Below are 15240 nucleotides of genomic sequence, written 5' to 3' on the forward strand. Positions count from 1 at the left end.
GGTCTAGCAGTGGTTGAAGAGAAAAGTCAGTTGTAGGTTATAGGAAATCCTTAGTTTGAGGGAATATTGTTTAGCCCCAGGCACCCTAAATCCAACCCCCATGCCTCTCAACTCACTCCTACTCCATCCACTAAGAACGTGCTCTCTAGAGTCAGAGTTTTTAATTTTGTACCTCAGTTTCATGGATGGGCTTCTGTAGTTTTACAGATTCAAAGAATTCATTGTAAAATGTTGTTTTTGAGTATCTGTATTTTTCTAGGAAGAAAATCTATGGTTTTCATCAAATTTTTGAAGTGGTCCTTATCCCCCAAAAGTTAAAAGCCACACTGCTCTAACTTGGGGAAGGTGGGAATTTTATCAGGAAAAAAAGTGATATTTCTTGGGCTCATTATCCAGTTTCCAAGGACTCACAACATTTCTTGCATCTTTTTCATTTTTAGACATATAGGTCAATGTTTATTTTCAGAGTGAGAAAAGTCATTAAATGTTTGGAAATAATCAGAGAAAGACAAATATCACATGATCTCACTCATTTGTGGAATATAATGAACAAAACAAACTGATGAACAAAATAGACCCAGAGACATAGAAGCAAGTACAGACTGACAAACTTCAGAACAGGGGTTGGCGGGGAGGAAGAGCTAAACCACAGAACTTATATGCATGGATGCGTAACCATGGACATAGACAAAAAAGCTGGGGACGGGGCAGGGGAGGGGGCTCAGGAGGAGGGTGTCAATGGGGGGGAAAGGAGAAACATCTGTAACAAAAATAAATTAATAAAAAAATTAATAATTGAAAAAATTACATGTTTGGAAATCATATAGGTCTTGGTGCAAATTCTCCACCCTTAGTTTTTCATATCACCAGTAATATGAACACTAGTTCAGTATATCTCTTGGTTTGTCTAAATTCTTCCTGTCTCATTAGTAATTACTATAGCATAATGCCTAGAGGACAGGTTTTCAATCAATGGTGCTGACAGAGTAATTAATGTCCCTCCGTGACCCATTTTTCCTTCCTTCATGAACACTGAGAGCTTTTGCTACTGGTCATCCTTTTGCAAAGCACTGCTTAAATTTTGAAAAGGAGAATAATAAGATGATTATGGCATTGTACTACTAAAAATTATAATGCCACACTTTTTTGCTTTTATGAAAAATACGTGATTTAGGAATTTGTTCTTCTCTTCTTCTTGGGAAAAGTTAGATAAAGGGATGTGAGAAGCTGGCTGAAAGGCTTTGTATTGCCATCACATTTCTATTACTAATAATTAAAGTGCCTTGATGTTAGCTCTATTTTTTATATTAATTCAAAAAAGCCAAGAAGTAGTCTCTATTGTATGGTCTATCTTGTAATAGCATGTTATGTTGACAGTAACTTGAAATAGAATCAATTCTTAAGAATTACATTTCTCCAATTGTCATTTCTAATGTATTTCAAGTTATATTAGGTTTGAAGATAATGCTACAGAGTTGCTAAGCAACATAGTAAGTATGATTACAAAGCTAGAGGGGGAAAAAGGCAACATTAGTGTGCCACATGGATTCCTCAAACCCTTTATTCTCAGGTTCTGAAAACACTGATAGAGCATATTCTCCCAAGTGATTCTGAAACATAAAATGTCAGCACCTCTCAAGGTAGTATATTATTTTACTTGACATCTCAGTCTAAGCACCTGTCTTAGCCTTAGCCTTTCAAAGTCCATGCAAAGCCCCTGCTGATGCAGTAGCCACAGGCAGCCGTGTTTATGTCCCACAGCTGATTGGACCCAAGGCAATACATTCATTCACGGGCCAATGGACTTTAAGCTAGCAGGAAAAAAGACAACGCTGTCCAATTAGATTATTTCTCACATTTGAACCACAAAATAGTGGCTTAAAAAAGACGTTTGTGGTATGATCGGAGGGTGAATAGACATGAAGAGAATAAAGGGGGAGAGGGAGCTGAACAGGTGAGAGCAAGCTTAGGATATGAGGAAATAGAAACAGTGATGGAACTGAAGCGAAGATAGCCAAGACAGAATACAGAAAGAGTCACACAGCTAGCCTGAGTAAGCACAGAGCACAGCATTCACATAGAGATTGTCCAGGCTGCATTAACAATGCCAGAGCACCCATGAATTCCTGCTGCCCCGGAGGCAAAACACCCTTCAGTTGTCACCTTTGTGAGGGGCACTGTCCTGCTCAAGGATGCTATTTCCATTAGGGTTTTACTCACAAATCATCATAGCACCCACTCCCTACCATTTGTTTCTTGAAATAGCAAACGCTTAACCCAATGTCACTGGGAGGGAAAACCGCCCTGAGGTGCTTCACTGCAAAGGAAATCTACTTGAAAATTGCTGATGAAGAAGTGTTATAATGGGGTGAAATATGCAAGTACCATGCCTCCTGCTTCTGTGAAAATTTCCCATTAACTGCTTCTCTAGTCAAAATCAGTTACATTCCCAAAACACAGCTTTCACTTGGCCCAGTCTTTTAGCTTCTTGTCTAGTAATGACTCTCCAAATGTAAAAGCTAGTATCTTCACAACTGTATCCTTAACAGCTCCTAGCATAAAGGCATAGAGTATACACTTAAACATGTAATTACAAAAGTAGAAAAATAATTACTAGAAAACCTATGCTAAATTGCTATTGAAATGTTTTAGGAGGTTTTAATACATAGAGTCTATTATCAAAGTATGTAAATTACTACAATGCAAAGTAAATACTGAACCTTAATAGCTAAGGTTAATAATGGAGATGAATCGTATAGATCAAAGATCACAACTATCTTGCCTAAAACTTACAACAAGGATATAATATATAAGAATTAGCTCATATGAATAAAAGAGAAAAATTTTAAACACTAATTTCATGAAAGAATTAGTTCAATAAACTCCAATATTTTCCTTTTGATCAAATAGATTTTTAAAAATTTGCAAAAGACTTCTACAAAGTATTGGTCATATAATTCTAAAAAAATCAAATGAAATTAATATACATTTATTTCCATTTTAACTTTGAAAACATTAATGTATCGGAATTGGAGGGTAATTTATTTTAGATTCTATCATCCAATTTAACTTCATTTTAATTTTTCCTCTTTTTCCTGATAAAGAAATGCTTAGAAAAATATGAAGAATGAATTTGGGTTGCAAATTTCCACTATAATATAGACAAGATATATTATACTAAATATCATTAAAGGTCCAAGTTATTGTATTTCTGTCTCTGACCTCTTTGTCTTCAGCATGTTTGTCATACAAACAATATAAGTAAAAACTGCACTGTTAAGGGGGTCATTGGGAGGACTTGATGAGCAGTTTATCCATGAGCTGAATCTGGACAATCAGAGGTTCCTTGCTCACCCCTGTCCTTGGAATGTAAGTTCTGTCCACAGTTCCCACAGTGGGAAGCATCTGCAAGGACATAGCCTTGAGACAGCAATGTGTTGCTGAGACCTTTGATGGTATAAGTGACTGAAGCCAATTAAGGCCTCTACATAAACTTAAGATTCTGACAGGCAAGTGTGGAGAACTATCTGTCTCTCTTCCCAAGACAAGCCCCATACGTAAGTTCCCTTGCTTACTAAAACTGCCTCCTACCCATCTGGAGTGGCCTGCCTCTTTCTTCAGTCTCTCCTGCCCTCTACGTAGAGGGGCCAGTTTCTGATTTTGCCTGGGAAACTCCCAAGTTTACAGACAAACATGTACCTGGAAGAAAAACCACTTTAGAAATTCATTTTAGGAAACAATGGTGATTGGCTTAAAGATGATTAATATTTGCAAATGATTCGTATTTGAAGAAAAAAAATGGTTTTTGCCTTTGCACAAGTCTGTTATTTGAGAGACATAGGGGGAGAATACAGGTGTCACTTTTATCCAAGAAGTCACACAAACACATTCTACATTTAAACCTCTGCACATAGAATGGACGGTGTTATGGAAACAGCCCATTAAAGAAAATTTTAAATTGCCCACCCATCTCCTAGTCTAAAACGTTAAGATAGTTTTAAAGTAATTTTTCTCCTATGAAACTAAGCCAGAAAAAAAAAAAATTAGAGACAATCAGCTGGTAAATAGAAAGTCAATCAAAAATATTTTTTAAATTTTTAAGGAAAAATGGCTTTGCCAGTCACCTCTAGGATGGTCAAAGGAAAGGAACATAAGAAAAAGATAGCATTTATATAAGATTTTTAAAGAAAAACTTATTATCAATTCTATAATGTTTTTAGGGCCTCAATTTGTTCCTTAATTACACAATTTCCTTTTTAATTTAATTATATTTCTTTAGCATACATTTAATTATTTTTATTAATTCCATGATATCCTGTACAACTCCTAGAAGATAAAGTATTTTTATGTTATGGGGAGTGAATTTTATGCAGAATGTAATCCTGATCTGATTTTTATACGTTAGCTCTTTTTTCTCCCTTTTTTACTTTTCGCTGAGGTGCCACACTGGTGTATAATTTGCATTTCACTCTTGGCTGACAGATAGCTCCATTTAGTTATTTAGTCCAGCTGCATCTTTATATTTGCCTAAATAGACTGTAATGGATTTCTCTTGATGTCCTTTCCTCTGTTTTCATTTTCTATGGATAGATAGATAAATAAATAAATAAATAAATAAATAAATAAATAAATAAATAAATAAATAAATAAAAACAGGTTCTGTACCTTCAAGGTATTATGAGATCACAAGCAATGAAGAGTTTTGTAGAGGAGACAGACATGGAAATTCAGAACCTGTGAATCCTAGAGTTTTAGGGAACTCTCAGAGAAAGAAGCCACCAGGAAACTGAGGGGTTATTGCAGACAATGGACCAGTAGAAGCAGTAGAATTACCACAGAGAAGACCAGACAAGAAGATGAACATTAAAGAAATTTCATTGGATTTGCATTTATGTCATTGTTGGTTTTTTGTTGTTGTTGTTCAGACAGAGTGGGAGGGACAGAGAGGAAGAGAGAGAGAGAGAAACATCAACGTGAAAGGGACACATCGAGTGGCTGCCTCCCGCACAACCCAACCAGGGCCGGGACAAACTGCAACTGAGGTACGTGCCCTTAGTAGGAACCGAACCCGGGTCTCTCTGGACCACAGGCCAATGCTCAAACTGCTGAGCCGAACCAGCCTGGGCTCATTGTTGATTTTTTACAGTTGCATTTTTTCATGAATTTCATGATTTGGTGATTGATAACGCTCCCCAACCAGCCTAAGACTCACAGTAGGCAAGGCCCATATCTATTTTTGCTCATCATTGTACCTCCACTTCTCATTACAGAGCCTGACACATAAAAATCACACAGAAAGTAGTGATGTGGACAAGATGCAAGGTGGAGGAATTTGAGAGCAATGAAATTAGAAGGGTTTGCAGAGGCCTACAGAAAGCACTAAAGTTTTGCGATATCACCTGAAGAGAATTTTGAAAAACTTAACCTACAACAAATTGTAAGAAAAGCCCTAACAGTGGCTGGGGTCGTCACAGAGTAAAGGAAGTAGACTTTGGCTCTGAACCTAGGAGCCGGATATTGTTTTTCTCAGTTTTGCTGAAGACAGTTGGTGCACTCTCTTTCTTTGAGCTTATAGCACAGGTCAAGGTGCTGTTCGGTTTCACATCTCTTTTTTTTTCCTTTCTTAAACAAATCTTAACACAGGAAGCACAATTACAACCTTTGTCCTAAATTTGCTTCAAAACACTTAAAAAATAATATGCATTATTCCATGTGTGATGTGTAGTAAAGGGTAAGCAGCCTCCAAAATGAATAAAATATCAGAGGACCCAAGTTGTTTTAAAGATTGACAGGCATCAATCAAGATATGATAAGCACTTATTCTGTACCCAGATCTAGATTATGTTTGAAACTCCACAGCTGAGATTTTTTTTTTTTTAATCCTCACCTGAGGACACTTTTGCTTTTATCTTCAGACAAAGCGGGAGAGAGAGAGAGAGAAATATCAATGTGAGAGAGATACATGGAGTGGTTGCCACCCACATGACCCAACCAGGGCCGGGGACAAACTGCAACCATGGTACGTGCCCTTAGCGGGAACCGAACCCAGGACTCTCTGGTCTGTGGCCCAACACTCTAACCACTGCGCCAAACTGGCCAGGGCTACTTTTTGTTGTTGTTGTTGTTGTTTTTAATCCTTACCCAAGGACACTTTTGCTTTTATCTTCAGACAGAGCAAAAGGGAGAGAGGGAGGAAGAGAGACAGAAACATCAATGTGAGAGACACATCGGGAGAATTTTTTTTTAAGAAAAGGGACTTTAATATCTCTTCAAATGGAGGGTCAACTAACATTATGCGTCTAAAATGAAGATAAAAAAATATTAATTTTTAAAAGTCCAACTGTCCACAGGGTCCAAAGAAATAAATACTGAGTTTCACAGATAAAAGTGTGTTACAAATAACAAAGATAAAGCCTGGATTCTGTAATCAAGACGAGAGTTGCTTGATAAGAAAGAATTAAAGCCTTCTCAAAGGAAATGCGGATTATTCCAGGCAAAAAGCAGGCCCTGACCTGGGAAAGCTAGGCAGATGCAGTAAGGGGGGTGGGGGGGGGAGAGAGAGAGAGAGAGAGAGGGAGAGAGAGAGACATTGAAACAGAAAAAAAAAGTCAAAATATTGAAAAATTTACTATGTGGCATAATAATATTTCAAGACATGAAAATTAGGCTGCATTGATTAATCACTAATTTATTTTTTATGTGAAATAACTATCTGCTTCGTGGTCAAATAAACAACTTTTCAGCTTATCAAGTAGTTGGTCAAACTATCCTATTTCTTGGACCTGGTTCTGATTTTGTTAATTTTACTAAAAATGCCCATTATAATATAATTTAAAATTCACTAATATAATGCTAATTAATTATTAATAGTAAACTTTCTTTTAATCACCAATTAAATTAAAAGTTAAGTTCTGAAGTTTGTTTGTAACATTCTTTCTTAAAGAAGATTATTAAAGAAAAGAAAAAAGAACCCTTCTGCTTGACAAACAAAGGGCACATATAATTCTAAAACTTGAAAATTTACAGTTTTAATTGAGATATTAAAGATTCAAATTTTATTATTTACTAAAAGACTGGAAAAATACTTCCTGTGACATGTCTACTCATATACAGGCAATCATACCTTATTAAAATTTGAAATTGAACATGATGTATTCATTTTAACAGAAGAATGCAGTGGCAAGTTAAAAGGATGATAGGAAATCAAGTCTCTAAAGCCTAAAAAGCCAAGCCTAATGTCTCCTGTCTGCTAAATGGAATAGTACTATTATACTGCAGCATTTACGAAAAGAGACTGCTACAATCATGTAACACCAAACACAAGAATAACTTTCATTTTTCTAGGAACCAGAGTTGAGACAAATAATTTACTTAAAAGACCTTATAAACAATCATTATTTTAAAATTCAGTGGTAAATACTATGATTACTGTGAAGGCAAATAAGGGGTTAAGGAAAAGCCAGGCTGAACATATAGATCAAATAAATAGTTATTAAGAGTTCACCAAACATCCAGCACTTTGCTGAGCTATTTGGGGAGGGAAAAAAAGAAATGTAAGGCATGGTCCCTGTCTACAAAACTCTAATTTTCTTTGAGAAATCTGTTCTAACGTAGAGTGTATAGAACAGGCATGTCTTTGTTAACATTAAATTGGCCATAAAATTTGTTTATTAAAGGAATTAAATGATAATGCATAAGCATGGATCACTGTCACACAATGGAAAGTGTTTGCAAAGACGCTGATGTGTGAACGAGGTTTTAAATAGTTTTAGTAAATACTTTAAAACAATTTTTCCATACAAATGAAAGTATAGTTTGGCAAAAGTTGTTTTACTACTTAAAACAATACCATTGAAAGTATCTTTAACTAACATCAATGGAAACATGTCATGTTAAACATGATACTGTCAACAATACTTACTTTTTCCTAGATGAGACTTAAATTTTACTATTCAGAATAAAAGGAAAATTAAAATCAATTTTGTAAAGAAGAAAACGCTCTACATCTTTGCTACCCTGGACATGGAGCATTGTGGTAGCTTGTTAAAAAGTGCAGTTGGTTAAGTGTTGTCCCATGCACCAAAAGGTCGCTGTTTTGATTCCTGGTCAGGACACATGCTCAGGTTGTGGGCTCAATCCCCAGTAAGGGGGCATGTAGGAGGCAGCCAATCAATCTTCTCTTTCTCATTGATGTTTGTCTCTGTCTCTCCCCCCCCCTCCCTTTCTCTCTCTATCAAATCAATTTTAAAAAACATATTAAAACTAAACAAATGAATTACAGAATCCAAGATCCTGCTCCAAACCCATGGAATCAGGATCTGTATTTCACAAAATCTTCAGATGATGTGCATGGACACTGAAGTTTTAAAAGCACTGCTCTACATAGTTCATGTTGAAGGAGTGTATATTCACTTATAGGAAATATTAGATTACTAATGAAGTGTAAGCTTGTGGTTTCTCCCTCTAGTAGAGACTGTTAAAAAATTGAACTGATAATTTTTCAGCTTTGACCATGCCACCATAATGTGCTAGTCCCTATGAGGAACCCAAAAGAAGTGTAACATAGCTCTGGCCAGTGTGGCTCAGTTGGTGGGAGTGTCATCCCGTGCAATGGAAGGTCATGGGTTTGATTCCCAGTCAGGACATATTGAACCTAGGTTGCAGGTTCAATCCCCAAAATGAAAAAAAGTGTATTGTTGTGGGAATGAACTTGAATCAGAAAGAGAGCTTTGAAGTTGAGGGTCATAGTTGTACATGTAGATTTGGAACTCTTCAGCCTGTAGGAGTGGTTAAGATTGACACCAGGCATTAGGAGAAAGGACAGATTGCCAAGAACATATGTCCAGTTCAATCAACATTTAATGAACAACTATGATCCCAACACAGTGCTCTGTGCTGGTGAATCCATGACTAAGACTGTTCTTGCCCTGAAGGATCCAAGTCAGTCATCCAGGGTCAGGGCTTATGCAAGAAGAAGAGGCAATAACGAGACAAAGAAGAAACTAGAGGAGACACTGAAGGGCTCAAACTGCATACAATCCAGAAAGTCAGAGAAGGAGGAAACATAAAGAGTGTCAGAGCCACCTAAATAACAAGGGAAATGAGGGTTTGGTACAAAATCAGACTAACACACTTTGAGAAATCAGTATCAGATTATGTATTCAACTTCCTAAATTATCATCTACATTCCCCAGCTTCTCCATTTACAGCCTAAATTGCAGAGGATGAAAACATTCTAATGTAGAATTGTTTGATAAGGCTTGTCCAAAGAGTACAAACACAGAATGCATACGTTTCACAGTGCCTTCTGTATGCTCCGAAACTCATCAACACAACACAACACAAAACAAGCAAAACCCCTTGGCAAGTTGTCATCATCTATAATTATCTAACTGCCAAATCTATTCCCAGGGATTTATTCTTTAAGAAACATTAAATTGTTCACAAAGTAAGCCAAGGATTGTACCAAAAGGGAAATTCAGTGGCTTAAAACATAAGCAGGAGTTTTGTTCAAGTTTCGAAGGCTATAGATTTTACTGTTGGTTTCCCTATTTAATTGAACTAATTCAAAATGACACTGTGTCTACATTCTTGACATATGCTTAAAGAACGAGATGACACACAAACCTCTCATAACATAAAAGCCAGGAAAAATTAAAACAAAACATGCATTCAGGATAAGTAGCTGTGGCCAATCACAAGTAGCCGTGGCCACTTGTGGCTCAGTAGCTAGAGTATCTGCCTGGACACCCAAGGGTCGCAGGTTCAATTGCCAGTCAAGGGCACATACCTGGGTTGCAGAGTTGAGCCCCGACCCCAGCTGTCGTGAGTGTGGGAGGCAACCAGTCGATAACCCTCTCTGCCTCCTTCCCTCCCTTTCACTCTCTCAAAAAAGCTTGTTGTTGATTAACAACAACAACAAAAAGATAATCACAGATAACCTTGAGGGAGGAAATCTGTGATTTTGTTCATTCTTGTGCAATTTTTTTCTAAAACTTACATTTTTGTATTGAGGAATTTAATTCTTGATCAGTGATATCTAATGCAGAAGATGCATTAAATATATGAGAAATCTGAAGAATTTTATCCAGATATACAAAGCCTAGAGTTTTACCAAAACCTATAAAAATAACGTTTAGAATTGAAAATAATGCCTTTTGATTCCTATACCCATAAACAATACATAGTTCAATACATAATTTAACATCTTATATGTGTATTCATCAAACTAAGTCAATAAAGATACAATGGTTGACACTTTCTATTCAGTAACTATATATCAAGCACTCTCTGAGAATTTTGCATATATTTATCTCTGTTAATCCTAGGAACTACCCCTGGAAATAGGTCCAATTATCATCCTCATTTTACAAATGATAAAACAGAACATTTCAGAATTGGCCCATCACTTGTAAATGATAAAACTCTAGAATGAGGCAAGGAAATCAGATTAAAATTGCCTGACTTTTATAGATTATACTAATGATGTATAAATTTGAAAGACCGTGACCTATCACACTTGTTTTTTTATATTGTCTTTACATAATTGCAAATAAAAGCATAAGTAATTAGTTTATCAAACATACCTTTATCAAAAATACCTGGCAATCACCAATATAGTCATATTCCAGTCCATCAAAAGAATGATAATGCCGATCCCCATATATCGTGCACACTGCTGGGCAGGGATAGTATGTGCAATTGAACATTCCTCGTCGACAAACACTATTAGAAAATCACACCAGATCCCATTGTAAGAAACATGTCTTTAATTGATGTTTTTCAAGTGGCATAAATATTGAAAGGTTTGCATTCAAGAGCCAAATAGCCCTTATAAATATTGTCAATTTATTCTGATAACATAGCACTGACAAATTAGGTATATATTTACCACTTTGTTTAAATAAATTATTGGACACCACAACCAAGCCTAGAAATTGTGCCTGGTTCACACTGAAAACAGATGGTGGAATGAAAAACTGAACATAGGCATGCTGGTAGCTAAAAGACCACAATGCCATCTTCAGTACTTGAGTCTACTCAAATACATTAGGTGTGATTTTGTTCATGAGCTTAGAATCTTTATCCACATTTTTAGAAAATTATATTTCAATTTTATTTTATGGTCTTCTTTTGGCTTATTTCCAAAAAGAAAACCTTCCACTAAATGTGACCTTCCCTTTGGAATATTTTTCACTTTTTTATAAATTTGAAATATTTTTTCTTATTAGATTTTCAAGTGGTCCTATTTCACACATTTCTTCTGTGTTAAACAAATATGCATAAAAATAATGGTATGATCCCCTATAGATAGTACCTCTCTATCAATGCCTGAATGACTTTAAAATCTTATTTACTCAGGCTTGTTTTTCTTATGCTGAAGTCAGGCACATTAAGTAAGTACAAGATCACTGAAACAACACAATTGCATAGGACAATTTTTGTCAAATAAATGAATCTCATTACCAGGTATAACATGGTGTAGCAATCACTTCTCCTGAGAGGTACTCCCAATCTTTCCAAATACACGGACAGCTTTCAGGAACATAACACTTTCCTTTGTGCTCTGCCATTCTTTCAAAGGAAGAGAAAATGTTAGGTGGTGTAAACCATAAATTACAGTTTTCAAAGAAATCAGCAATCTGGTCCTATTCCAAACCATCTGTATTCATTACATCTGCCATAGGCATGTTCTACCTGCCTCCCGAAGGGCTGAATCCGTCTCTGTCCACCCCGCTCCCACCCCCCTCTTTCCGCGCAGCACCTTGCACATCACAGCAGGAAGCAAATGCCAGGCAAATGGTTAGACGCAATCATTTCGACCTATTTTTTTTAATTTAGTACAATAAAAGGGAGACACAAACCTAAATTTGTGAGTAAAGTAAGTTACTCTGAAAAGACATTTAAAGAGGTAGCAAGGGCCCCTTTCTTCAATATTTACTACTTAAGAGAACAGAGTCTGTGAGTACTCTATTATAGTGAATGATGAGATGTGTAACGTTTTTTGTTACAGAACAGAGAAAGGAATCAAGAGTTTTTGTGAGTGCTTAAGTTAAAATCATGAGAGTTTAGTTCAAAATGTAGTATAATTTGAATAAAAAATCATTATATCAAGTGTTTCATATTCTTTATTATTAACATACCAACTTTTGAATGTTGGTTTTATTTAAAGTGTTACTGCCTTCTTGAAATATTACCCTATTAAAAAGTATCTTACTATATCTATGAATATAAAATTAAAACAAAATAATCTCAAGGAAAAAATCAATTTTGGTGTGTTAGCAAAATATTTTGATATGAAAATTAAATGAATGCAGACATATTTCAATACCCATAATATAAATATATACGTATATTTTCCACTATTATTAAAATAGTCTTTCAAAAAGTACTTCCATAAATAATAAAATATTAATAATAAATATGATAATTTAAGTTTATAATGTAACATACAAACTTTTAAATATATTATAGGTAAAATAATAAAAATAAATAGCTACTAAAAATAGATAAAATATATCAAGTTTTTTTTTTAATTTGTTTTCAAATGTTGTATTCAATGCTATAAAAATTAACATAGGAGTAGGAAATCCTAAATTCTTGCCTCTTCTCAGATAGAAATAGTCCTATCCCTTCAGTGTTCTGCTTTCCTTCTCATAGCTCTTCTAGCACAGTGCTGCAATTTCTTAGTCGATGTATATTTTGTCATTGGACTTTCGGCTGCACTTGGGGAGGCCATGAATATCTTGTTAATTGTCATGTCCTAAGATCTAGTACATAGCAGACACTCAATTGTTGTAAAGGTAAATAAATGAGTCTATCTATATAAATGATGCATTATCTGATTTAGATTTCTCTCAGGCAATAATACCCTAGAGTCTATCATTTCTCACCTCAACCCTCTCATGCTGTGGACCACTTCCCTACACGTTATAGCTCTCCTCAGCCTAGCAAACCCTTCTCCTTCCCCTGCTCTGCCTGAAGGACCTCTTCCCATCGTTCAAGATTCAATTGAGCACAATCATTTCAGTGCAATCGTTTATGTCCCACTCTCCTTATACATGACAATTTGTACAAACATTGACTGGAGGACTCATCACAATGAAGGGCAAGTACTTCACTAGGAAAACAACAACAAAAATGGATATTTTTTTATTGCTCATTATGGCCCATTCACTATTCTAACCCCCTTAAATGCATCACTAAATCATCTAATCCTGGTGACAATCCCATAAGGTAGATGCAATTGTTATATATGAACTTCTGTATCCACCATCCTGGTCACATGATACAATGTTCTACCTATTAGGTGCTTGGTAAACACTGGCTGTCCAATTGTTTAGGTGAGGATGCCTCACCTTAATGAACCACAGTCCCTACATACCCAGCCAAAGTAGTGGCTCCAAGTGGTTATGCTGATGAGTTTTTTATAACTAATCAAAACTGGAAGAAGGAAGAAGAAAGCTATAAATCACTTGTCAGTCATCTGCTTTAAGCAGATTTAGGCAGCAGGGTAAGTAATAAAACATTTACTGAGCAACCACCATGACACTGGAGTGCTGCATCCATGAAGAAGATACCATTACACCCATTTTAAAAAGAGGAAGTCGAAGTTGCAGGTGGTTTAGTAATGTGCTCTGACATACTTCAGTTAATAAGAAGGAGGACCCAATTCTATATGACTTTTTCCACTATATTACTTTGCATTTCTGTACTCCACAGTGACTTCTGAACTAAGTTATGTAGTCCTTTTATAGACAATGAATCACTGGCACTATCAGGAGCCTCATGAAAACAAATAAGCCACCCAAAGTCACATGAAAGACAACCCAAATCATATTACCATAAACAACTTTATGATAGAAAGTTCTGAATAACAAAATTATTTCCAATCAGGCAGAGGCCTCTTAGTCAATTCCAACTATTTTTGTTTAATACATTTCTTTAACCTTTTATAATGAGATTTGGCCAGTAAATAAATAAATCATTGTTGAACTGAAAGTCAAAAGTAACAACAAACATATATATTTTTTTTAAATAATAGCATCAACCACAAGCATACAAAACAAAATTAGGATGTACCTTTATCTAATCAGCCATGCATCTATAATAGTCATAATCAAATCATGTAGGTCTCAATTATTTTATCATAATAAAGATTTTATTTTCCTTGTTCTTTTTACCAAAATGTCTTCCTTGCTCATCTACCCCATGGCCTGATTTCTACGAGCTTTTATTTTCCCATGCATGGGCTTTTTCTTTCGGTCTCCACCTGTGTCCTTCTTTCTAAAGAGATTGGTGCAGTCCCAAGTTACTTGGCTCTTCAACCTATTCTAGATGGGGACCATTTAGACAAATGCAACTCTCCTGGGAAACAGACCACAAAACCTCTCTCTTCTTTGCTCGTGGTTTATATGAACTGAGCCCAGGGATCCCTTTGTGTGAATATGCTCATGGAGGAAGAAAGGGTGACCTATTTGCCTTAGGTGGCCCTCCCTCTGAGAACTACTTCTATTCATTGTCAGAAGAGAAAGAGCCAATGAGGCCATATTATAAGTGTGCCTGCCAGAAAGCTAATAGCCCCTGGATTCTGTATTTGCTTTCATGCGTACTATGCATTCCTGCTACTGAAGGAAATTTACAAAGATAAGAGTACATTATGCTGCCATAAAATAGTCACCCATATTTATTGAGTGTACACACACACACACACACACACCACATCTTATCATGACTTCATTTAATTGAAACTTTAAGGAAACTTGTAGAAAATCATTCAGCTAACATCAGCAGAGCTGGGGTTTTAAACTCTGGTGTGTCTAAACCAGGAGCTCCCCCTCTGACCCACTGCCCTATATAGACTCAACACATCATTTTCTGTAACACCCATTAGATGAAGCGGTTGGCATCATCTTTATAACTTAAAATCAGCAATAACAACACAAGAGAATATACAAAAGACATGCACAAAAGTGTAGTCAATGAAGAGTGGTTCACTATCACTTTTCCAAAATTTCAGTTGAATCGAGGAATAAATGTTAAGTCCATCCTAAAATAAATTTTCTCATCAATTCACTGTATTACTTTAATGGTATTAGATTACTATAATACTATATTAATTAATCAACACTGTATTAATACTTTAATATTGTAGTACCTGAATATTGCACACAATCTATTACTTTAATAATATAGTACATGTAACATGTGTGACATTAGTTAATCATATATTTTATTAAT

The 15240-nt window shown here is 35.7% G+C and overlaps 1 protein-coding gene across 1 annotated transcript in view; it reads right to left on the minus strand.

Annotated features, from left to right (window-relative positions):
- Positions 1 to 15240, minus strand: part of OTOGL (otogelin like) — a 135014-nt gene that overhangs the window by 65865 nt on the left and 53909 nt on the right. Inside the window, 2 exon segments of the mRNA XM_036252659.1 lie at positions 10587 to 10725; positions 11467 to 11574. Coding sequence (XP_036108552.1) covers positions 10587 to 10725; positions 11467 to 11574 — 247 coding nt within the window.

Source organism: Molossus molossus, unplaced genomic scaffold (assembly GCF_014108415.1).
Source record: "Molossus molossus isolate mMolMol1 unplaced genomic scaffold, mMolMol1.p scaffold_m16_p_10, whole genome shotgun sequence".
Lineage (NCBI taxonomy): Eukaryota > Metazoa > Chordata > Mammalia > Chiroptera > Molossidae > Molossus > Molossus molossus.